This window comes from Oncorhynchus tshawytscha, linkage group LG13 (assembly GCF_018296145.1).
Source record: "Oncorhynchus tshawytscha isolate Ot180627B linkage group LG13, Otsh_v2.0, whole genome shotgun sequence".
Classification (NCBI taxonomy): domain Eukaryota; kingdom Metazoa; phylum Chordata; class Actinopteri; order Salmoniformes; family Salmonidae; genus Oncorhynchus; species Oncorhynchus tshawytscha.
The window spans coordinates 48643298-48669693 of NC_056441.1; the positions used below are offsets into that span (position 1 = coordinate 48643298).

A 26396-nucleotide genomic window follows, 5' to 3' on the forward strand; every position below is an offset into this window, starting at 1 on the left:
TGTATCATTTGATTTAAACAACATGCCTACCACTTTTAAGATGCAAAATAAAACATTTAAATGTTTCCCTTAAACCACTCGATTGTTGCTTTAGCAGTATGCGTAGGGTCAATGTCCTGCTGGAAGGTGAACCTCCGTCCAAGTCTCAAATCTCTGGAAGACTGAAACAGGTTTCCCTCAAGAATTTCCCTGAATTTAGTGCCATCCATCCTTCCTTCAATTCTGATCAGTTTCCCTGCCAATGAAAAACATCCCCACAGCATGATGCTGCCACCACCATGTTTCAATGTGGGGATGGTAATCTCGGGGTGATGGGGTGTTGGGTTTGCGCCAGCCATAGGGTTTTCCTTGATAGTCAAAAATCCCCATTTTAGTTTCATCTGACCAGAGAACCTTCTTCCATATCTTTTGGGAGTCTCCCACATGCCTTTTGGCAAACACCAAACATGGTTGCTTATTTTTTTATTTAAAACAATTGCTTTTGTCTGGTCACTCTTCTCTAAAGCCCAGCTCTGTGGAGTGTACGGTTTAAAGTGGTCCTATGGACAGATACTCCAATCTCCGCTGTGGAGCTTCGCAGCTCCTTCAGGTTTATCTTTGGTCTCTTTATTGCCGCTCTGATGAATGCCCTTCTTGACTGGTCCGTGAGTTTTGCTGGGCAGCCCTTTCTTGGCAGGTTTGTTGTGGTGCCATATTCTTTCCATGTTTAATAATGGATTTAATGGTGCTCCGTTGGATGTTCAAAGTTTCTGATATTTTTTTTATCACCCAACCCTGATCTGTACTTCTCCACAACTTTGTCCCTGGCCTGTTTGGAGACCACCTTGGTCTTCATGGTGCCGCTTGCTTGGTGGTGCTCCTTGCTTGGGAGTTTGCAGACTCTGGGGCCTTTCAGAACATGTATATATATACACTGAGATCATGTTACAGATCACGTGACACTTAGATTGCACACAGGTGGACTTTATTTAACTAATTATGTGACTTCTGAAGGTAATTGGTTGCATCAGATCTTATTTAGGGGCTTCATAGCAAAGGGGGTGAATACATATGCACGCACCACTTTTCCGTAAACTTTTTTTTTTTTAACAAGTCATTTTTTTATATTTCCACTCTTCATACCCCTGATACCTCCTTTGTCCCACCTCCCACACATGCGGTGACCTCACCCATTACAACCAGCATGTCCAGTGATACAACCTCTCTCATCATCACCCAGTGCCTGGGCTTACCTCCGCTGTACCCGCACCCCACCATACCCCTGTCTGCGCATTATGCCCTGAATATATTCTACCATGCCCAGAAATCTGCTCCTTTTATTCTCTGTCCCCAACACTCTCGGCGACCAGTTTTGATAGCCTTTAGCCGCACCCTCATTCTACTCCTCCTCTGTTCCGCGGGTGATGTGGAGGTAAACCCAGGCCCTGCATGTCCCCAGGCACCCTCATTTGTTGACTTCTGTGATCGAAAAAGCCTTGGTTTCATGCATGTCAACATCAGAAGCCTCCTCCCTAAGTTTGTTTTACTCACTGCTTTAGCACACTCTGCTAACCCTGATGTCCTTGCCGTGTCTGAATCCTGGCTCAGGAAGGCCACCAAAAATTCTGAGATTTCCATACCCAACTATAACATTTTCCGTCAAGATAGAACTGCCAAAGGGGGAGGAGTTGCAGTTTACTGCAGAGATAGCCTGCAAAGTAATGTCATACTTTCCAGGTCCATACCCAAACAGTTCGAACTACTAATTTTGAAAATTACTCTCTCCAGAAATAAGTCTCTCACTGTTGCCGCCTGCTACCGACCCCCTCAGCTCCCAGCTGTGCCCTGGACACATTTGTGAATTGATCGCCCCCCATCTAGCTTCAGAGTTTGTTCTGTTAGGTGACCTAAACTGGGATATGCTTAACACACCGGCAGTCCTACAATCTAAGCTAGATGCCCTCAATCTCACACAAATCATCAAGGAACCCACCAGGTACAACCCTAAATCTGTAAACAAGGGCACCCTCATAGACGTCATCCTGACCAACTGGCCCTCCAAATACACCTCCGCTGTCTTCAACCAGGATCTCAGCGATCACTGCCTCATTGCCTGTATCTGCTACGGAGCCGCAGTCAAACGACCACCCCTCATCACTGTCAAACGCTCCCTAAAACACTTCTGTGAGCAGGCCTTTCTAATCGACCTGGCCTGGGTATCCTGGAAGGACATTGACCTCATCCCGTCAGTTGAGGATGCCTGGTCATTCTTTAAAAGTAACTTCCTCACCATTTTAGATAAGCATGCTCCGTTCAAAAAATGCAGAACTAAGAACAGATACAGCCCTTGGTTCACTCCAGACCTGACTGCCCTCGACCAGCACAAAAATATCCTGTGGCGGACTGCAATAGCATCGAATAGTCCCCGCGATATGCAACTGTTCAGGGAAGTCAGGAACCAATACACGCAGTCAGTCAGGAAAGTTTGCATCCTGTAGCTCCAACTCCAAAAAGTTCTGGGACACTGTGAAGTCCATGGAGAACAAGAGCACCTCCTCCCAGCTGCCCACTGCACTGAGGCTAGGTAACACGGTCACCACCGATAAATCCATGATTATCGAAACTTCAACAAGCATTTCTCAACAGCTGGCCATGCCTTCCGCCTGGCTACTCCAACCTCAGCCAACAGCTCCGCCCCCCCGCAGCTACTCGCCCAAGCCTCTCCAGGTTCTCCTTTACCCAAATCCAGATAGCAGATGTTCTGAAAGAGCTGCAAAACCTGGACCCGTACAAATCAGCTGGGCTTGACAATCTGGACCCTCTATTTCTGAAACTATCCGCCGCCATTGTCGCAACCCCTATTACCAGCCTGTTCAACCTCTCATATCGTCTGAGATCCCCAAGGATTGAAAGCTGCCGCAGTCATCCCCCTCTTCAAAGGGGGAGACACCCTGGACCCAAACTGTTACAGACCTATATCCATCCTGCCCTGCCTATCTAAGGCCTTCGAAAGCCAAGTCAACAAACAGGTCACTGACCATCTCGAATCCCACCGTACCTTCTCCGCTGTGCAATCTGGTTTCCGAGCCGGTCACGGGTGCACCTCAGCCACGCTCAAGGTACTAAACGATATCATAACCGCCATCGATAAAAGACAGTACTGTGCAGCCGTCTTCATCGACCTTGCCAAGGCTTTCGACTCTGTCAATCACCATATTCTTATCGGCAGACTCAGTAGCCTCGGTTTTTCGGATGACTGCCTTGCCTGGTTCACCAACTACTTTGCAGACAGAGTTCAGTGTGTCAAATCGGTCCTCTGGCAGTCTCTATGGGGGTGCCACAGGGTTCAATCCTCGGGCCGACTCTTTTCTCTGTATATATCAATGATGTTGCTCTTGCTGCGGGCGATTCCCTGATCCACCTCTACGCAGACGACACCATTCTATATACTTCCGGCCCGTCCTTGGACACTGTGCTATCTAACCTCCAAACGAGCTTCAATGCCATACAACACTCCTTCCGTGGCCTCCAACTGCTCTTAAACGCTAGTAAAACCAAATGCATGCTTTTCAACCGTTCGCTGCCTGCACCCGCACGCCTGACCAGCATCACCAGCCTGGATGGTTCCGACCTTGAATATGTGGACTATAAGTACCTAGGTGTCTGGCTAGACTGTAAACTCTCCTTCCAGACTCATATCAAACATCTCCAATCGAAAATCAAATCAAGAGTCGGCTTTCTATTCCGCAACAAAGCCTCCTTCACTCACGCCGCCAAACTTACCCTAGTAAAACTGACTATCCTACCGATCCTCGACTTCGGCGATGCCATCTACAAAATTGCTTCCAACACTCTACTCAGCAAACTGGATGCAGTTTATCACAGTGCCATCCGTTTTGTCACTAAAGCACCTTATACCACCCACCACTGCGACTTGTATGCTCTAGTCGGCTGGCCCTCGCTACATATTCATCGCCAGACCCACTGGCTCCAGGTCATCTACAAGTCCATGCTAGGTAAAGCGCCGCCTTATTTCAGTTCACTGGTCACGATGGCAACACCCATCCGTAGCACGCGCTCCAGCAGGTGTATCTCACTGATCATCCCTAAAGCCAACACCTCATTTGGCCGCCTTTCGTTCCAGTTCTCTGCTGCCTGTGCCTGGAACGAATTCCAAAAATCGCTGAAGTTGGAGACTTTTATCTCCCTCACCAACTTTAAACATCTGCTATCTGAGCAGCTAACCGATCGCTGCAGCTGTACATAGTCTATCGGTAAATAGCCCACCCATTTTTACCTACCTCATCCCCATACTGTTTTTATTTATTTACTTTTCTGCTCTTTTGCACACCAATATCTCTACATGACCATCTGACCATGTATCACTCCAGTGTTAATCTGCAAAATTGTAATTATTCGCCTACCTCCTCATGCCTTTTGCACACAATGTATATAGACTCCCCTTTTTTTCTACTGTGTTATTGACTTGTTAATTGTTTACTCCATGTGTAACTCTGTGTTGTTGTCTGTTCACACTGCTATGCTTTATCTTGGCCAGGTCGCAGTTGTAAATGAGAACTTGTTCTCAACTAGCCTACCTGGTTAAATAAAGGTGAAATAAATAAATAAATAAAAAATATTTCACTTCACCAATTTGGACTATTTTGTGTATGTCCATTGCATGAAATCCAAATAAAAATCCATTTAAATTACAGGTTGTAATGTAAAGAAAAATAGGAAAAATGGAAAGGGGGATGAATACTTTTGCAAGGCACTGTACACAATCCATCTATCATTTGTCTCAAGGCTAAAAAATATTTCATCTACACGGATTGAAGTTGATCTAGAGTTGATTTAGCAAGTGACATCAATACAGGATCATAGCTTTCACCTGGTTGTACTTCCGGCGCCGACAGAGATGGCCGCCTCGCTCATCGTTCCTAGGAAACCTAGGAAACCTAGGAAACCTAGGAAACTTCCTAGGAAACTATGCAGTTTTTTGTTTTTTACGTGTTATTACAGCCGACAAGAACTACTGAATATAAGATCAGCGTCAACTCACCATCAGTACGACCAAGAATATGTTTTTTGCGATGCGGATCCTGAGTTCTGCCTTACAACCAGTGTAACCGAGTGGATCACATGCAGCGACCAAAAAAAAAAAAAACGACTCAGAAAAAGAGGGAAACGAAGCGGTCTTCTGGTCAGACTCCGGAGACGGGCACATCGTGCACCACTCCCCAGCATTCTTCTTGCCAATGTCCAGTCTCTTGACAACAAGGTTGATGAAATCCGAGCAAGGGTAGCATTCCAGAGGGACATCAGAGACTGTAACGTTCTCTGCTTCACGGAAACATGGCTCACTGGAGAGACGCAATCCGAAGCGGTGCAGCCAGCGGGTTTCTCCACGCATCGCGCCGACAGAAACAAACATCTCTCTGGTAAGAAGACGGGCGGGGGCGTATGCCTTATGGCCAACGTGACATGGTGTGATGAAGGAAACATACAGGAACTCAAATCCTTCTGTTCACCTGATTTAGAATTCCTCACAATCAAATGTAGACCGCATTATCTACCAAGAGAATTCTCTTCGATTATAATCACAGCTGTATATATCCCCCCCCAAGCAGACACATCGATGGCTCTGAACGAACTTTATTTAACTCTCTGCAAACTGGAAACGATTTATCCGGAGGCTGCATTCATTGTAGCTGGGGATTTTAACAAGGCTAATCTGAAAACAAGACTCCCTAAATTTTATCAGCATATTGATTGCGCAACCAGGGGTGGAAAGACCCTGGATCATTGTTACTCTAACTTCCGCGACGCATATAAGGCCCTGCCCCGCCCCCTTTCGGAAAAGCTGACCACGACTCCATTTTGTTGATCCCTGCCTACAGACAGAAACTAAAACAAGAAGCTCCCACGCTGAGGTCTGTCCAACGCTGGTCCGACCAAGCTGACTCCACACTCCAAGACTGCTTCCATCACGTGACTGGGAGATGTTTCGATTGCGCCAGACAACAACATTGACGAATACGCTGATACGGTGTGCGAGTTCATTAGAACGTGCGTTGAAGATGTCGTTCCCATAGCAACGATTAAAACATTCCCTAACCAGAAACCATGGATTGATGGCAGCATTCGTGTGAAACTGAAGGCACGAACCACTGCTTTTAATCAGGGCAAGGTGTCTGGTAACATGACTGAATACAAACAGTGCAGCTATTCCCTCCGCAAGGCTATCAAACAAGCTAAGCGCCAGTACAGAGACAAAGTAGAATCTCAATTCAACGGCTCAGACACAAGAGGTATGTGGCAGGGTCTACAGTCAATCACGGACTACAGGAAGAAACCCAGCCCAGTCACGGACCAGGATGTCTTGCTCCCAGGCAGACTAAATAACTTTTTGCCCGCTTTGAGGACAATACAGTGCCACTGACACGGCCTGCAACGGAATCATGCGGTCTCTCCTTCACTGCAGCCGAAGTGAGTAAGACATTTAAACGTGTTAACCCTCGCAAGGCTGCAGGCCCAGACGGCATCCCCAGCCGCGCCCTCAGAGCATGCGCAGACCAGCTGGCCGGTGTGTTTACGGACATATTCAACCAATCCCTATACCAGTCTGCTGTTCCCACATGCTTCAAGAGGGCCACCATTGTTCCTGTTCCCAAGAAAGCTAAGGTAACTGAGCTAAACGACTACCGCCCGTAGCACTCACATCCGTCATCATGAAGTGCTTTGAGAGACTAGTCAAGGACCATATCACCTCCACCCTACCTGACACCCTTGACCCACTCCAATTTGCTTACCGCCCAAATAGGTCCACAGACGATGCAATCTCAACCACACTGCACACTGCCCTAACCCATCTGGACAAGAGGAATACCTATGTGAGAATGCTGTTCATCGACTACAGCTCGGCATTCAACACCATAGTACCCTCCAAGCTCGTCATCAAGCTCGAGACCCTGGGTCTCGACCCCGCCCTGTGCAACTGGGTACTGGACTTCCTGACGGGCCGCCCCCAGGTGGTGAGGGTAGGCAACAACATCTCCTCCCCGCTGATCCTCAACACTGGGGCCCCACAAGGGTGCGTTCTGAGCCCCCTCCTGTACTCCCTGTTCACCCACGACTGCGTGGCCATGCACGCCTCCAACTCAATCATCAAGTTTGCGGACGACACAACAGTGGTAGGCTTGATCACCAACAACGACGAGACGGCCTACAGGGAGGAGGTGAGGGCCCTCGGAGTGTGGTGTCAGGAAAATAACCTCACACTCAACGTCAACAAAACTAAGGAGATGATTGTGGACTTCAGGAAACAGCAGAGGGAACACCCCCATCCACATCGATGGAACAGTAGTGGAGAGGGTAGCAAGTTTTAAGTTCCTCGGCATACACATCACAGACAAACTGAATTGGTCCACTCACACAGACAGCATCGTGAGGAAGGCGCAGCAGCGCCTCTTCAACCTCAGGAGGCTGAAGAAATTCGGCTTGTCACCAAAAGCACTCACAAACTTCTACAGATGCACAATCGAGAGCATCCTGGCGGGCTGTATCACCGCCTGGTATGGCAACTGCACCGCCCTCAACCGTAAGGCTCTCCAGAGGGTAGTGAGGTCTGCACAACGCATCACCGGGGCAAACTACCTGCCCTCCAGGACACCTACACCACCCGATGCTACAGGAAGGCCATAAAGATCATCAAGGACATCAACCACCCGAGCCACTGCCTGTTCACCCCGCTGTCATCCAGAAGGCGAGGTCAGTACAGGTGCATCAAAGCTGGGACCGAGAGACTGGAAAACAGCTTCTATCTCAAGGCCATCAGACTGTTAAACAGCCACCACTAACATTGAGTGGCTACTGCCATCACACTGTCAATGACACTGACTCTACTCCAGCCACTTTAATCATGGGAATTGATGGGAAATTATGTAAATATATCACTAGCCACTTTAAACAATGCTACCTTATATAATGTTACTTACCCTACATTGTTCATCTCATATGCATACGTTGATACTGTACTCTATATCATCGACTGTATCCTTATGTAATACATGTATCACTAGCCACTTTAACTATGCCACTTGGTTTACATACTTATCTCATATGTATATACTGTACTGATATCATCTACTGTATCTTGCCTATGCTGCTCTGTACCATCACTCATTCATATATCCTTATGTACATATTCTTTATCCCCTTACACTGTGTATAAGACAGTAGTTTTTTTTTTGGAATTGTTAGTTAGATTACTTGCTCGTTATTACTGCATTGTCGGAACTAGAAGCACAAGCATTTCGCTACACTCGCATTAACATCTGCTAACCATGTGTATGTGACAAATAAAATTTGATTTGATTTGATTTTGATTTGATTTGGATTCACCTGATCAGTCCATGTCATATAAAGAGCAGGTGTGCATAAATGTTTGTACACTCAGTGTATATTACCAATATAAAAAAATGATTCATGACTTATTTTACATTTAGGTCAGTTAGCACTCTCTTATGCCGAGAGACTTACAGTTAGTGCATTCACTTTACGGTAGCTAGAGACAACCACATATCACAGTCATATTAAGTCAACATTTTTCCTCAATAAAGCAACTATCATCAAAGTCAACGCTAGTGAGAACAGACAAGTGCAATAAAAAAGGTTCTCAGATGTTTCAGGAAAATGGGCAGAGACTCAGCTGTCCTGACATGGTCTTGAAATATATGTGAGTTTCAACTAGGTGCCAGATTGCAGGCTGATGTGGGAGAACATGGGAAAGTGAAACACGAGGCAGGCTGAGGCATTCTGGAAGAGTTTCAGGGGTTTGATGGCACAAGCAGTGAGCCAGCAGAGAGTTGCAGCAGTCCAAACGGGAGATGACAAGTGCATGGAATAAAACCGGAGGAAAATGTTTCTCAATCGTCGATAAAATGACTAAAACCAAATCGAAACTGTGTAGAAATGATGATGGACCTACATTTATAGTCTTGATGGATTATGTTAAAATGTAACATGTTTCAAGTTAAACTGTAGTTTGTTTGTATCCTGTGTAGTGAATGATTACTGTTTAGTATTCATAGAGTTTAGGTCATGAAATTGTGTGTATGCTAATTTAGAAACCATGACCTAATCAGAGAAGAAGAAATTGCCAGTATCAGACAGCAGGGACAGGCCCAGAACGGAAGATGGATGAGGTGGGATTCTGGCTAAACAAAGAGGATAATGGACATTCCACAGGGGAGCCAGAGGGAAATTCATTGGGATCATAAAATGTATAGCTGGGGAGGTGACGCCTACAGTGGTGACCAAATGTTTTGAGAATGACACAAATATTAATTTTCACAAAGTCTGCTGCCTCAGTTTGTATGATGGCAATTTGCATATACTCCAGAATGTTATGAAGAGTGATCAGATGAATTGCAATTAATTGCAAAGTCCCTCTTTGCCATGCAAATGAACTGAATCCCCCCAAAAAATTTCCACTGCATTTCAGCCCTGCCACAAAAGGACCAGCTGACATCATATCAGTGATTCTCTCGTTAACACAGGTGTGAGTGTTGACAAGGACAAGGCTGGAGATCACTCTGTCATGCTGATTGAGTTTGAATAACAAACTGAAAGCTTCAAAAGGAGGGTGGTGCTTAGAATCATTGTTCTTCCTCTGTCAACCATGGTTAACACGTGCCGTCATCATTGCTTTGCACAAAAAGGGCTTCACAGGCAAGGATATTGCTGCCAGTAAGATTGCACCTAAATCAACCATTTATTGGATCATCAAGAACTTCAAGGAGAGCGGATCAATTGTTGTGAAGAAGGCTTCAGGGGGCCCAAAAAAGTCCAGCAAGCGCCAGGACCATCTCCTAAAGTTAATTCAGCTGCGGGATCTTGGCACCACCAGTACAGAGCTTGCTCAGGAATAGCAGCAGGCAGGTGTGAGTGCATCTGCACGCACAGTGAGGCAAAGATTTTTGGAGGATGGCCTCGTGTCAAGAAGGACAGCAAAGAAGCCACTTCTCTCCAGGAAAAACATCAGGGACAGACTGATATTCTGCAAAAGGTAAAGGGATTGGACTGCTGACGACTGGGGTAAAGTCATTTTCTCTGATGAATCCCCTTTCCGATTGTTTGGGGCGTCCGGAAAAAAGCTTGTCCGGAGAAGACAAGTTGAGTGCTACCATCAGTCCTGTGTCATGCCAACAGTAAGGCACCCTGAGACCATTCATGTGTGGGGTTGCTTCTCAGCCAAGGGAGTGGGCTCACTCACAATTTTGCCTAAGAACACAGCCATGAATAAAGAATGGTACCAACACATCCTCTGAGAGCAACTTCTCCCAACCATCCAGGAACAGTTTGGTGACGAACAATGCCTTTTCCAGCATGATGGAGCACCTTGCCATAAGGCAAAAGTGAAAACTAACTGGATCGGGGAACAAAACATTGATATTTTGGTTCCATGGCCAGGAAACTCCCCAGGCCTTAATCCCATTGAGAACTTGTGGTCAAACCTCAAGAGGTTTACCACTCTGCATACAACTTCCTGTCACTCAGCACATAAAAATAACTGATGAAGCTTGAAAACGGATGTATTGTCTGTAACACACTGATCTGTTTCACCTGTCTTTGTGCTTGTCTCCACCCCCCTCCAGGTGTCGCCCATATTCCTCATTATCCCCAGTATCCCACCTGTGTTTTCGTCTACCTCGATGACGTCCTCTTTTTCTCCCACTCAGCCAAAGAACACGTGCTCCACTTCCGACAGGTCCTCCAGCGCGTCCTGGAGAACCAGCTTTTTGTGAAAGCGGAGAAATGTGAATTCCATCGCTCCACTATCTCCTTCCTTGGTTATATCATCGCTGCTGGGAATGTACAGATGGATCCCGGGAAAGTGAGAGCCGTGGTGGATTGGCCCCACACCTACGCCCAGAATGCAGCTGCAATGTTTCTTGGGATTTGCCAACTTCTATCGCCGCTTTATCTAGGGTTACAGCACCCTGGCTTCCCCCCTGTCTGCACTCACCTCTCCCAAGGTTCCATTCACATGGTCTCCAGCTGCTGATCGGGCATCCCGGGACCTCAAGCACTGCTTCACCACTGCTCCCCTATTGGTTCATCCTGACCCGTCCCGTCAGTTTGTGGTGGGGGCCAATGCTTCGGATGTCAGATTGGGGGATGTCCTGTCCCAGCGTTCTGCCCTGGACCTCAAGTTACATCCCTGCCCCTTCATCTCCCATTGCTTCAATGCCACGGAGAAGAACTGGGGAATCGTGAGCTTCTCGCAGTGAAGATGGCATTGGAGGAGTGGAGACACTGGTTGGAGGGGGCGGAACATCCCTTCATTTTGTGGACGGACCACAAGAACCTGGAATATCTCCGCTCCGCCAAGCGTCTCAATTCCAAGCATGCTAGGTGGGCCCTGATTTTCACCCAGTTTAACTTCTCCCTCTCCTTCCGACCAGAATCCAGGAACATCAAGCCAGAAGAGCTGTCACACTGCTATAGCCCTGCGGCTACACACTCGCACCCCGAGACCAGCCCTCCCACCTCGTGTCTGGCAACGGCACTCAGCAAGTCCATGAGGCGCAACGTTCCCAGTTGAACCCCAGGGATGGGCCCAGATAACTGAATGTTTGTGCCGGACTCTGTCCGCTTGTCTGTCCTGGAGTGGGCCCACTCCTCCAGGCTTGCCTGTCACTCAGGCTCCTGTCGGACCCTGGCCTTTGTGCGACAACGCTTTTGGTAGCCTACAATGGTCCCAGACGTCTCCGCGTTTGTTGCCACCTGCACGGTCTTCTTCAACCACTGCCTGTCCCTCACCGTCCCTGGTCTCACATATCCCTGGACTTCGTCACGGGTCTTCCCCCGTCTGATGGCAACACCACCATCCTGACAGTAGTGGACCGGTTTTCCAAAGCCACCCATTCCTCTTCCCAAGTTACCCTCTGCTAAAGAGACGGCCCAGCTCATGGTGCATCTTCCAGATCCATGGACTCCCAGTGGACATGGTCTCAGACTGGGGCCCTCAGCTCTCGTCCCAGTTCTGGAAGGCATTCTGCACGCTCAGTGGGTCGTCGGCCAGCCTGTCCTCCGGGTTCCACCCTCAGTCCAACAGCCAGTCGGAGCGAGCCAATCAAGACCTGGAGATGACTCTTCGCTGCCTTCTCTCTTCCAACCCTACCACCTGGAGCCAGCAACTCAATGTGGGTTGAATATACCCGCAACACCGTCCCTTGCTCTGCCACTGGGCTCTCGCCTTTCGAGTGTTCCCTGGGATATCAGCCCCCGCTCTTCCCAGAGCAAGAGGAAGAGGTCGGCCTACCCTCGGCCCAGATGCTTGTCCGCCGCTGTCGCCGTACCTGGAAGAGAGCCCAGTCGGCTCTTCTCAAGACCACCTCCAGGTATCAGCGACAAGCGGACTGCCACCGGACCTCGGCTCCCCTGGATCGTCTGCCCCCTCCGGGTGAGGTCCCGCAAACTTACCCCCCACTTTATTGATCTCCAAGATCATTAGCCCCTCTGCCTACCTGGAAGAGACCCCGAGCCTACCTGCTGTTCTGTACCTTATTGACTCTGCCCTGGATTACGGACCTCTGTCTGCCTTTGACCTGTCTTTGGCCTGCCCCCTGTTTGGGTCAATAAACATCTGTGACTCTAGCTGTCTGAATCTGGGTCTTATCCTAAGTTCTGATATTGTCATCTCTTTGTTTATTGTGAGGAGTCTCTTCTGATTAACTCTAAAGCAAGATAACAAGGTCTACACCAATCATCTTCAACCCTATTCCTGGAGAGCTACCGTCCTGTAGGTTTTAGCTCTAACCCTAATCTAGCACACCTGAATCTAATAATTAGCTGATTGATTTGCTAAATCAGGTTGGTTCCAACTGGGGTTGGAGCGAAAAACCTACAGGAGGGTAGTTCTCCAGGAACAGGGTTGGAGAGCCCTGGTCTACACACATTAATATATGGCTTGTGCTAGCGGTCCCCCAGCCCCTGCTCCAGCCCATTCTAGACCTGGATGTGTTTCTGTTAGTGTTTGGAAGATGATTGTGGTCCTGGTGATTGGTTTGAGGCAGGGATGGGCAACTTTGATGGGAGTGGGTGCCACAGAAAAATCGGAAGTCATCATGTTTTAGCCGTATGGGTTTAACAGTAAATTGCTCATTCATTTCATTTGATCATTAATCATAAATGTTTACTTGTCACTTATTGTGTGTGTGTGTGATTATCTATGATGTGATGGGTCTGTCTTGTTATTTTATCAAGGCATCAATAAAAAACGTATTGAAAGAAAAATGAATAAGATATACTTGCTTACCTTCTTCAAGACAGTAGAAGCCAGAAGGACACACCTCACATCGGTGCTGACCCTCACTAGGCTGGTAGCTGCCTGGGGCACAGGCTCTCTCTCTCACGCTACCCTGAAAGACCAGCAACATATAATATAATACATAGTATGATATTATATTAGCAATGAATTGGACATGCATTCTAGGTGGTATGCTAGGACAGTATGGATATAGTAAATTAGCCATACTGTATACTGCACAAGCCCCGAGGACATTTGCACATTTGCACTAACCTCCTTGCAGAAATGACCAACTCCACACACATGTTGTGACGGTCTATCAGTGCTCTGTCCCCCAGGACAGTAGTAGCCAGCAGCACACTGACCGCTGGGCCCGGCCAAGCCTATCTGATCGCAGTAATGACCAGGGGGGCAAGGCTGGCAATCGTCCACTGTGGACCCGCCTGATCGACCTAACAACACACAGCGGCACAGATCTGTGAGTCAGCATCAGAAAATCACATCAGACTGACATAACATTTTCTGAGCGTTATAGAACATTGATTATATAGGACTTTAATTGCCCCATTCCAAAACACAGATTAAATTGTGACCAACCTCTCATAGTAGCCATGGGGAGAATGGTTTTAAATTAACTACGTTTTCATATTCCACAGCACCAGTAAATAGCTAGCATGGTGACAGCCCTAGGTCGGGGTCACGTTCAGTAGGCACGAAAGGAAAGAAAATGGTTCCGAAATGGGGAAGTTCAATCTGAATTTGTACAATAAGAAACGCTCGATAGCAGGGTATGTGAGGACATTAGCATCGACAGCAACAACAAGGTGATGTGACTCTTCAACAATACTTCCTGATAGCGTTTGCAACTTGTTTTTTTTTAAACGGTGGCCTATCCTCTAATCTTTCACAGTATCCTGACCTATAGGATCCTTGCAGGATATTCAAAAATCTCAAAATATCCTGCAATGATCGTCATAGTCAACATTTTAACCAGGGATTCATTAACAGTGAAGCAACAGTGTTGTTGTAGCCTAGTCCCAGATCTGCTGTTTCCAACTCCTAAGGTCGTTGTTGGCTATACAGCACAAACAGATCTCGGACCAGGCTAGTGTTTTTGTTTCTTACCCTTCAGGGTTCCAGGAGGGCAAGGTAGAGGGAGAGGTGTGCCCTGGGGGCAGTAGTGTCCAGGGGGGCAGAGTGAGGCGTGAGGGGTCGTGGAACCCCTGGAGCAGAAATAGCCTGGGGTACAGAGGCCACTGGGGGCTTCCAGGCCAGTCTGACCACAGTAGAAGCCAGTGTCACAGGGCTGAGGGTAAGCCGATCCTACAGGACAGTAGAAACCTATAGGAAAGTCATACACATATTGTGGTTGATGCTATACATTGGTAGTGGATGAGGTGAGTTTAAACCCATTCAATGTAAAGCACTTTGAAAACCAGGAAAAAGAATAGATGAATCCAGTCCATTATTAGTATGATCTACAAGAAAACACACTTTAATACAACACGGTTAAAAAAGAAAAAGCCTGACTATCTACTAAATACGTTTTTAAGTGTATTGGCATAAATAGAAGCAACCGTTCGAGTACAAGAGTTCAGATAGCGGGCAATGCGTACCTTTGGGACATATATCGCCTTTGAAGTTAGCACATTTATAAAGTGGACTCCTGAGATGAGGTGTAGAGTCGGCCAAGGCCTGACCTGACCATGGCCTAGCTACGACATCCATCCAGCTCCCATCTCCATCTAAAAACAGACATGAGGCAATAAACATATGTTTAGGCTATAACCTCCAACTGTAACTCATTTGCATTCACCTCCAAGCTCTACAGTCCATCATCAATCTTGTGTGCGTGCTGGCCAGCTATTCGACAGTCTGTTAGTAGAGACTATAGAGTCCATGACCTGTCGGAAGTGGATAGTCGACCAGCAAAAGAAAAACTTAATTTAGGCATAGCGGTCAAAATTAATTAATGGTGAAGGTTAGGTTTGTGAATGAGGGTTAGGTTAAATAGTTTGTAACTCAAACCGTATGATCTTTCCAGATGTTTTTGTGAGAGAAACAGCTCAGAAGATCCTCACTCATCTCACAAAAAAAGACCGCTCCCGAGTCTCTAGCTTAAACACACAGACTTTTATTGATAAAAAGTATCACAGTAAGGTACTTAATTGTTACCCAGAAACGATTTGATATTGACATAAAAACGCCTGCACTGGGCCTTTAATATTGGGTTAGCGCAGTGGCCGTCTGCCACCATTTATTTTCTGATGGTCAAATATACATTGCCTTACCTGTATCTATACTGTTAGGTGAGCAGGAAGTGTTGTGTAACCAGGAACAAAGATCTTGGTTAGTAGGATGGACCTTTATCATGCCACAAAGGCAGCTGAGCTGGGAGGAGTTAGCCTGGGGTATAGCACTGTCTGCACCGCCACTACAGTAGAAACCAGGGGAGCAAGGACCTACAGTATAGAGGAGTGTGGCATTGACGTGAACATGAAACAAGGTACAAACGTTATATAAAACATGAAATTACAAATGCGCAAAATGAGCCTAATTGTATGATATGTAGCCACAGATTTCTCTTCCTGGTCACATGACGAAATGCCGGAGGCCCTGGTTTGACGAAAACCATTTACCATTTAAGAACGAAACGGAAGCAAACAGAGCAAACGGAACAGGGAGGGACATAGATCAATTTGTCCAATAGAAACTTTTGTTTGCTCATTCAGTTTGGAGTAAACGGTTTCTGTTGTAAAACATTTTGCAACAGAATCTGCGTCATGATTACACCCCCTGGTGACCTGACCAGGAAAAACTCCAGGCACTAGTTTCATTTAGTCATTAGTTGATATGAGAGAGGCAATGTTGAGAGTTTTTCCACACCTGTGAATTGTGAGGAGCCTGGGTTGAGGCAGTATCTTCCTGGGGGACAAGGGTAGCAGCGGGAGGGGGATGGAGCACCCCTCTCTGGAAGGTAGCTACCCACAGAACAGGGTGTGGGCGACCCACTACCCTCTGGGCAGTAGTGTCCTAGAGGGCAGACATCCCCAAAGGTCTGGGAGACTGGATCAGGAACAGTAGCTCCACGGGAACAGAAGTGGCCTTTCAGACATACAGGAGGAAAGACAATGAACAGCTTGTCAATAAAAACAGACACCAAGATTGCCATCACCTAAGGCAGTGGTATTCAAAGTCAGGGTCACAAGGGTCACAATCAATTCTGCCGGAAGAAATGGGAGTCCCCCAAGCACATGGGCAATGCCTGAAACAATATCTTATTAAAATGTTAGTCATACGTTATTACTGTATAGTGTGTCTAACCTGGAGAGCATGGGCAGTCTGAAATTGTATGATATTAAAAGGTTATTAAAACATTATCCTGTGTTGACCTGGAGAGCAGGGTCCTGAGGGAGAGGTGAGAGCACTGCTGTTGCAGTAGAGCCCAGGAGGGCATGGAGAACACTCCCTCTGAGATGCTCTCCCCTCAGCCTGACTCACACTGCCAGCTGGGCATGGTGTTGGGACAGAGGTTCCCTCCACACAATAAAAACCTGGAACATAAAAATAAAGAGTGAGGCTGTCTGGAAAATAATGTTCTTTATTATCAATAAGTTTTTTTTTTTTACCAAAGACATATAAACTATACTAAATGGTGGACAAATTTCATGTAGTGTGGAGTCCTAGCCTGGTCCAGATGAGTGACCCTAAGACATCACAAACAGATCTGAGACCAAGCTATCTGAACGGGCTAGCTGGGCTAGCTGAAAAGGGTGGATTTCCTGGTCAGGATTTAGGCCGAATAGCATTGAAAATATGCTAGAAAAGTGTCCTTGAATCATACAGGCATTCATGGTAGTCACCTGGTGGGCAGGTCTTGCATGTAGACTGACCAGTCAAAGACTGATAGGTGCCAGGGGCACAGATGACAGGCTTGGCACTTCCATACGGGCACGAATGACCAGACGGGCACTGACATTCTAAACGCAGTGCAACAAAACAGGAAACAGAAGCAAATGTTATAAATATTCAATTAGGTGTCATGGCAACGCTATTGGATTATTTAGCCCCTGCTGGGAGACCCTGTGGACTGCCAGGGAGAAGTGGGTGTAATGACTGTGGCAGCACGGAGGAGTTGCATCCTACTATTTATGGAGGCTATTTATGAACCTTGCTGATGAGGAAATGAATCCATTGAAATCGAGAGTGTTTATGCACATTCAACTTGACACAGAAAATAGACAAATGAAGAAGAAAGTCGCACACATCTGTTCTTGAGCGTGCAACTTTCTTTTTCATTTGTATAGTTTATTTTCCGTTCATCAGCACCTCACCAAAGGAGGGGAAAAAAACAACACTTTTGGCTAGCACAGCACCATTCTGTATTCTGTATGTGTAGCAGCCAACTTTTCTTTTGTTAATTGTCATGCCATACAAACAATGAGTGGACATTATCCCCATTTATCTACAGTAATTCACCCCTCCCTGGCTTTCTCCTTCTCTCCCTGGCTGATGAGTACTCTGAGAAGAATGAGACCGCACATAATAACCAGCAGTATGGAGCAGACAATCAAGTTTGTTTTATAAAGCCCTTTTTACATGAGCAGATGACACAAAGTGCTTTACAATTACCCTGCTCAGACCCCAAAGAGCAGGCAAAGCAAAAGCACAGTGGCCAGTATAAACCAAAAAAAAGGAAGGAACCTAAGGAGGAACCAGGCCATTCTCTTCCCGTCTGTACCCGGTTTACCTGGTTGATGCCCTGATACAGCGCCTACTGGACAGAACCAACCCTGGGGACAGTGGAGGTCTGTGGTGGTCTGCCCCCACACAGGGCAGTAGAATCCAGACGGACAAGCCTCACAGTCTGCCTCTGATTGACCACCATATCCACCCAGAAAGGTGCCTGGAATAGAGGAAATAGAAGGGTAATCTCGGTTAACTTGGAAGTCAAATATTGCGTAATCTGTCCACGAGAGTTTAGGGGGGGGGGAATGCTCTAGTATATCTAGTAATTGTATCTAGTTTGATTATCGTTCCACAGAAAGACCATCCTTTTACCAACGAGGGACATTATGTAGCCTGCCAAGAGACTGTCTTGTATCTGACAACTTGGAGCACTAAATTAACAGTTTATTCAATCTAGAGACAGTCGTAGAGACTTCACATAAATCATGCTGCCAAACAAAGGGAAGATCTATTTTTGGTCTAGCATGGTCTAATCTTGTTAAAGGACCACATCACGTGTTATCGAAGGTGGCACAAACCACGCACACACACACACACACTAAATAGAAATAGCATAACATTGCCACATCGATCACGAGTGACAGTGCCAGATTACATGTTCTAATGAGCTGCCTTAATGACAGCTTTATTGTTACACCTATTAGGTTCTATTGCCCTTGGAACTTGTCTGATTATAATATAGTGTACCTGGGGGGCAGGGTATTGGCTGAGCTGTCCCAATCGGACAGTAGTGGCCTCCTGGACACAGGTCTCCATTGATCTGTTCCAAGACCTCTCCATCACGAGGAGGATATACAGAAGTTGCATTTCCTGTAACAGGGACAACATATGTTATGTCATTATCATTAGTGGGGCCTGGAGTTTTACCTGACCCCATGACCTGTCAAAGAAATAGCCAGGGTGCTAGATCTAGTCTATTACTTTAGACCAGAGTTTTTCCTGGTTAGGTCCCACATAGTCAGGAAAAACTCCTGTCTCTACTCATTTTGGATGAATCTGCTGTTTTCAAACCTCTCCTCGGGGACCCACAGACATTTCACAATTTTGTTGGAGCCCTGAACTAGAACACCTGATTAAAGTACTTGTTGCAATTATTACTTGGTTCATTATTACTTGTTGCATTATGATTTGGCATGGGGGTTCTGGATCCTATTGGGCAGTAGAACCCAGCGCTGCAGGGACCAGATGGGGAGGCAAGGCCAAAGTCTGCACAGTACTGCCCAGGCACACAGGGCTGGCACGCAGCCACAGATACTGCCCCTGCACAGCAAACACACCAGAAAACATGGAGTTCATTTCCATAGAATTATTATACATTACATTTATTAATGGTCATCATTTTCATATAATTCATATAATTCAGGGCTTCCATTCAGTCATATGTAATCAATATGAATGTGTTCATTTTATATGAAAGATAATGACAAACTATAATTTATAAGGGCCATACACAGCAACCACGCTTACATAAATGTGACACATACAGTAGAGGATATATATATATTTTTTAAGATCTTCATATTGAAATGTCCCCAGTTTAAATGTCACCTTCTAAAGAGCTGAAAGTACCAGGCGGGCATAGAAGCATGTGACTGGTACCCAGTGGGCAGTAGGACCCAGCGATGCATTTTCCACCTGTAGGATCTCCAGCTGGCTGAGAAGTAACAGAGCCTCGGATACAAAGGTACCTAGAGGAGGGAAGGAGGGAGAGAGGTAGAGGGAAAGAGAGAGAGCAAATATAAAGAGAGAAAGAACGAGATAGAAAAAACAAGAAAGAAAGGTGGAGAGAGTGAATATAGAGGAAGAAACGGGAACACAATTATAGAGACAGCGCAACATAAATCTCAAGGACCATACATGCTGAACCAAAGACACGATTCAAGATGGTGCTTTTTTTATAACGCTGCCACCCACCCAGGAGAGCATTGCCCAGTAGGCGCTGCCAACCCTGCAGAGCTGCAGTACTTCCCTGGAGGGCAGGGCACACACCCACTCTTATTAGATGTGCTGGTCTGCCCACTAAACGTGCCAGCTGGGCATGGGTACTCCACACCAGACCGTGTGCCTAGAGAACAAAAAGAATCACACACAGATGCCATATAGTCTAGTGTCATTCTCAGCAATGTCTTCGACCACTATGGTATGCGTGGCACATATTACAATACAGACATATAGTACAGTGCCCTATATGCACTACCTGGGGGGCAGTAGTGTCCCTTCAGACAAGGGGTTGGCATGTGTGTTCCCACCCCCTGTTCTGTGTTAGGATGTACTGAGCCTGCACAGTAAAACCCTGCTGGACAGGTAAAACACTCTGCCTGTGAAAGGGATGATATAGAATATATTAGTTAACACGCAGCATTCAGTGAATGTAGAGTCTTTTTTTCCTGGTTAGATTACATGGTCAAGAAAAACTCCCGGCCCTACAAACTGTTCAGCTTTACTAGACCGGTGGTCAAGATGATACTGCTAGGAATGTCCTCCACCCTACCTGCCCAGATTGATCCTGGTAAGTCCCTGGCACACAGGGAACCTGGATGGCACTGCCAAGTGGGCACATATGCCCAGCTGAGCAGGTGATAGAGCCAGGGAGGCTGGAGTTGTGTCTGTAAGGGCAGTAGGAGCCAGCCTGGCAGAGATGAGAAGGGATGGAGAGCCCTCTGCTGGCACAAATGAACCCTGCATTTGAGAGAGAAGTCTTCACTGTTGCGCAAATAAAAAAGGAGCCCAACAAAAGTCATTTTTATGCCAGTCAAATATAAATCGCTATTCAAATTAAATTTTTATAACTTGTCCTCCCTGAAGAAACTGCATGTGCAGTATATCAGTCAAACATCCATCAGAAAATGTTTCTTCATGAGATAAAGAATAGTGATTTGTACTTAAACTAAAATGTGTTTGATCGGCACCAACCTGCAGGGCAGGGCAGGCAGTCAGAGAGTTGTGTGTTCCTGGTGGTGTTGCTATAATATCCTAGAGGACAGGGACGTGGCGCTGCAGCCAAGCCCTCTGGACAGTAATGACCTTGGGGACACCGCTCACCGGTCACACCGTCTTCTGGTTTCGGGGATACTGCTCCAGAGTGGCAAAGATAGCCAGCGATGCATTGGCCCGATACGGCACTCAGTCCAGGAAAGGCACAGAAAAACCCTGAGAAAAGGAGGTAGGACCAATCAGACCAGGGCCTGTTTTCATCTGATCTTGGATCAGGTTCTCCCATTCCATGTAAGCTTATTCATTATATCTAGGCAAACTGATCCTAGACCAGCACTCAATCAGACCAGGATCACTAGATAGATCACCTTTTAAAATAGCTATAAAATGGGGCAATGGGTGAATGTGGCATCCACTTGCACCTCAAAAATGTTAAATGTTAAAAAATGTTTAAATAAAAGGCCTGTGTAGTTCTATCAGTTACTATATGTATACCTGTACAGATGAAGTACCGTTGGGTTAATTTATACAGTCCAGCAAAAATAACCTACGTTTCAAAATGGAGGTCACTGCACTGCCAGGGGCCTATTTAAGAAAGTATTTCATTATAATGGTTATTGTACAATGTTGTTAGATGATGGATAATGAACTTGAGGCTTGGCTTCATCCTGGGTGATAGGGTGATATTAATGATGTGCATTACCGCAGCACAGGCATCTTGAAAAGTAACTTTTTGACATCTAGAACTGTTTGATCTATTAAAAGAATTAGAAATAAGATGAAATAGACAATAACAACCAGATAGATATGTGTACAACCTGGGGGGCATGGCAGGCAGTCCTGTGGACTGCCCATCCTAGTGTGTGGGTTGCTGGTCCCAGCAGGGCATGGGTACTGGTACTGAGAGGAGGTGCCATTTGGGCAGTAATGACCCACAGGGCACTCATTGGTTTCATGGAGGGAGCTGTTGCCAGGACAGTAATAACTGGAGAAAAGGGAATAAATACTGTGTGTAAGAAGCTGGGATTTGATTGATCATAATACGCACCAAAGGGAGAACTCGCACAAACGCATGCACACACACACACCACACACACACACACACACACACACACACACACACACACACACACACACACACACACACACACACACACACACACACACACACACACTCTCTCTCTCTCTCTCTCCGGGAATCAAAAATGTGGGCAATACAATTTGTCAGATTTCATTATGTACCCCATAAAAGCAGATCTTAGAAAGAGGAACAGGCTCGGAGCTGTAGATGTTACATATCACATAATAGATCTCTAACCTTTATTTAACTAGGCAAGTCAAACAAATTCTTATTTACAATGACGGCTACTTGTAAATCCCCCCCCAGGCAAACCCTCCCCTAACTTGGACGACACTGGGCCAAATGAGCACCGCCCTATGGGACTCCGTATCACAGCCGCTTGGGATACAGCCCGGGATCGAAACTGGGTCTGTCGTGACACCTCTAGCACTGCCTTAGACCGCTGCGCCACTCGGGAGTCAAAGATAAAACAACATGATTCAATAATATTATCTTCACAGCTTTAATCCCATGGAGCCTATGGGCATGTGTGTGCACACTGAGTGTATGCCTTTGTTAGAGCAGTATTAGAGAGAAGTTGCTCTGAGGGAGCAGTGTGTGTGTGTGTGTTTAACCGTACCCCTGGGGACAGGGGCTACAGCTGGATCGACCCTCTTCTAAACTGACGGCTCCCTGGGGACACTCTCGCGGAGCTGACGAACCCTTAGAGCAAAAATAACCTGTGTGTGAGAAATAGGAAACAATGAGTGGAGAGAGAAAAACCGAGAGAGAGGTAGAGAAAGACACAGAGATAAAGACAGAGACAATAGGGGCGACAGAGACAGCACTTTGGGGAGAAAGAAGATGGAGGAAAACGGAGAGAGAGAGAGAGAGAGAAAGAGAGAAAAGAGATAGAGACAGTATTCTGGGGAGTCCTTTATATTTGCGAACCCAGGGGAGGAGGTGTGGATTGGTGAGTTACCTCGTGGACACGGCCCTCCTCGGCTGTCTCTGATAGGGCTGTTGGGGAAAACTGCTCCACGGCGACAATAAAAACCTTCCCAGCATTCCCCTGTAGGCGCTGTTAGCCCAGACGCGTCACAGTAATAACCTGGGGAGCAGTGCCGGCAGCCGTTCTATGGGAGAAGGTAGAGCATAACAACAACGGCTCAGGCTGCAGTCACTGTGCTGTGGTATTGGGAGGAAATGTCAGGAATATTGAGCGTATTGAGCCTTGAGAAACGAATATACCTGGGAGACTAGTTTGGTCAGGTTGCTGAATGTGCCAATGGGGCAAGGTTGAGGATCGATGGTGCCTCTAGGGCAGTAGTGACCTGCAGGGCATGGTCCTCCACCTGAAGCAAAGACAGTACAGTGTCTCATCAAACAGATCCAATGTGCATGTGAGTTGTAATAGAAGGAGCCACAGTCCCACTTTAAACGAGCTGTAACTTTAAAACCATTCATAAGCTAAATGTCATTATACTGGATGACAAAAGGGTTATGCCACATTTGGCATATCAGCAAATGTGAAGACCTTTGCTCATAAAATATGTACGAAGCATATATATAGTTCTCATGAAGACATTATGAACATTCTATGAATTCTTTATAAATTGTAGTTCATTTAAAGTGCGACCAGAACCATTATTAGATAGAGACTGTCCAACATGAATGGTGCATGTGCATCACCTGCAGAGTGAGAGGAAGGCTGTGGAGAGGTGTTTCCGTAGGAGCAGTAATACCCCTCCAGGCACTGTCCTGTGACTGAGGTGCCATTCCTAAGTGGACAGTAATGGCCACCGTCACACTGCCTGCACTGGCTGATGGATGTCAAGCCCAGCTCAGTGCTGTATGTGCCCTCCGGACAAGCTCTCAAGTCATATCCCGTTCCCTCGGGACAGTAAAAACCTACAGGGCAAAGAAAAAAAAAGATTGGACTTTTCTTGGTGCAAGAGTACGAACCAAACGTGCCACTCAATCAAAAGTTCCACCTTTTTCGAAATGTGGGGTGCTGTGGTTACACAGTGCAGATAGTTGCGGATTTTCATATCCTTATCAATGTAGTCTCGTAATGAGCAGTGGTGGAAAAAGTACCCAATTGTCATACTTGAGTAAAAGTAAAGATGCCTTAAATGACTTAAGTGAAAGATATCAAGTAAAATACTACTAGAGTTCAAGTCTAAAAGTATTTGGTGTTAAATATACTTAAGTATCAAAAGTAAACGTAAAAGTATAAATCATTTCAAATTCCTTATAATAAAAGCTGCAATATGTAACTTTTTTGGCCAAGCTGACCAAATTCACATAGAAATGTGTGTTATAGATCTGTCGTTCCCATCAAAAGCAAGTCCAAGAAGAGGTAGGGCTGTTCTATGTCTGCTATTTCTATGCTTCCCGTTCTTAAGTTACATTTTTGCTTCTTTTACATTCGGATTTGTACACCAGCTTCAAAAAGGTGAAAATACAATAGTTTTGGTTATGGAAAACATATTTCACAGTGGTTTAGATGGCACAATGATTCTCTACATTATATTTGCTTGTTTTGTAACATAAACTAAAATTAGGCAAACTATTTTAGCAACCAGGAAATGGCAGAGCAATTTCTGCACAGTGAATCTTTAAGCAAACCAGATTACACAATGTTCTTGTTTTTGCAAATTACAGATAGCCAGGGGCACACTCCAACACTCAGCCTCTGATCTTGAGTCCGCAAGATCAGAGGCTGTAGGGATGACCAGGGATGTTCTCTTGATAAGTGCGTGAAATGGACAGTTTTCATGTCCTGCTAAGCAGTTCAAAATGAGTACTTTTGGGTGTCAGGGAAAGTGTATGGAATAAAAAAGTTAATGAAAGTACAGATACCCTAAAAAGGTTACTTAAGTAATGAAGGACACCCTATTGTTGTTTGAGAGACCTAGAATAGCTGGTGTCGAGGGTATTTCTCAATGATATCTTACATTAGTTTTCAACTTATGTTTGAAAATATAATAATTGCTTTACTTACCTGCAGGACACAGTTGCAGGGTGCCTGTCACACAGTACCAGCCAGGGGAACAGGGCTCACATTGAGTTGCATGTGTTACAATCATATACGTCCCTGGATCACAGGACAATGGCTGAGTGGTTCCTATGGGACAATAGTGACCCTCTAGACAGGGTCCGCCTGTAGGGCCATCAGCGGGAGTGGGTGTCACTGCTCTCTCAAGACAATAATATCTGCACAGAAAAGGAAGAACACATGTTAACTGAACTACTGAATAAAACAAACAAATTCTGTATCTTTTGTCAGATTATCTACTCTTTTTCCCTGAGTGTGCCCGTGTTTACTCCCCATGGAACGACGGCGTAAGAAATACGACTCCCCTTCGTACATCAATCAAACGCTTGGTGTAGTTATATAGTATAAAGTAGAACTATGTTTTAGGTGAACTCTCCTTTTGAATCCACGAGGGGGAGTAAGAAAACTCCCACTTCAGGGGAAAGGGGTAGGGAGTTGGAACTCAGCCTGTGTATGAGTGAGACAGTGTTTGGTGTATACCCTCCAGTGCAAGACCCAGTAGGAGTGGTGAGGCTGATAGAGTCACAGTAGAGTCCTCCAGGGCAGGGTCGGCACTCTTCCTGGTTCGCCAGGCCAGTACTGTTAGACCAGGTACCCAAAGGACAGGGCACCGGGGCAGGGGTACCTGCAGAGCAGATCCAGAGAAATCTCAATGCCTACAATGTCGTAGCAATTGGTGTGTTGTAAAATCCCATCATAAACTGTATACACAAATCTATTGATGGATCCAGCAGTATACACTACGCAGCGAGATTACTGGTCCGAAACCTCCAGTCAGTTTATAACAGTACTGTAATGATCAAACTGGTCAGATGCAGTATTAATACTGAGTGATATTTTACATCATCTCTAGGCTAGTCAAAGTAAAAAAAACAAGTATTTGAGAGCTACGCAGTAGGAGTAGGAACAGAGAGCTACCTGAGGGGCAGTATTGTCCAGCAGGACACGGAAAGCCTGAGAGGCCGTCCACAGGACTGGGAGAGAACGCCCCCTCCCTGCACCAGAAGCCAGCGTTGCAGTAACCTACATACAAATCATCAATGTTTGCTTCTTCCTGCTGTTCAGTACCTGTCACACTGCATTGCATTAACAAGCATAGGAGCCAAGCTCTGGTTATGTCACGATGAGTTAACTCAACTTCCAATATATATATATATATATATATATATATATATATTTATATATAGCTCCCATAAAATAATATATATTCTGTATTTATAGCTCCCATAAAATAATATATATACGTATATGTTTTATTATATTTTTAGCATACAATATAGCTCAGTATTTTTATTAGT

At 46.0% G+C, this 26396-nt stretch overlaps 1 protein-coding gene across 3 annotated transcripts in view; it reads right to left on the minus strand.

The window, feature by feature from the left end:
* The window catches only part of LOC112265064 (zonadhesin), a 65288-nt gene extending 39997 nt beyond the window's left edge, over positions 1 to 25291 (minus strand). For all 3 annotated transcript variants that reach the window (XM_024442083.1, XM_024442084.1, XM_024442081.1), the window contains exons 1-22: positions 25045 to 25291; positions 23730 to 23948; positions 23289 to 23392; positions 23020 to 23173; positions 22678 to 22777; positions 21796 to 21962; positions 20957 to 21193; positions 20535 to 20722; positions 20241 to 20361; positions 19958 to 20108; positions 19592 to 19731; positions 19142 to 19303; positions 18731 to 18853; positions 18045 to 18200; positions 17158 to 17274; positions 16687 to 16848; positions 16181 to 16399; positions 15586 to 15756; positions 14911 to 15039; positions 14420 to 14635; positions 13568 to 13746; positions 13304 to 13406 (exon numbers count right to left, since the gene is read on the minus strand). In XM_024442083.1, coding sequence (XP_024297851.1) covers positions 13304 to 13406; positions 13568 to 13746; positions 14420 to 14635; positions 14911 to 15039; positions 15586 to 15756; positions 16181 to 16399; positions 16687 to 16848; positions 17158 to 17274; positions 18045 to 18200; positions 18731 to 18853; positions 19142 to 19303; positions 19592 to 19731; positions 19958 to 20108; positions 20241 to 20361; positions 20535 to 20722; positions 20957 to 21193; positions 21796 to 21962; positions 22678 to 22777; positions 23020 to 23173; positions 23289 to 23392; positions 23730 to 23948; positions 25045 to 25129 — 3403 coding nt within the window. In that variant the 5' untranslated portion in view covers positions 25130 to 25291. The remainder of the gene's footprint in view (positions 1 to 13303; positions 13407 to 13567; positions 13747 to 14419; positions 14636 to 14910; positions 15040 to 15585; positions 15757 to 16180; positions 16400 to 16686; positions 16849 to 17157; positions 17275 to 18044; positions 18201 to 18730; positions 18854 to 19141; positions 19304 to 19591; positions 19732 to 19957; positions 20109 to 20240; positions 20362 to 20534; positions 20723 to 20956; positions 21194 to 21795; positions 21963 to 22677; positions 22778 to 23019; positions 23174 to 23288; positions 23393 to 23729; positions 23949 to 25044) is intronic.
* Positions 25292 to 26396: the final 1105 nt, after the last annotated feature.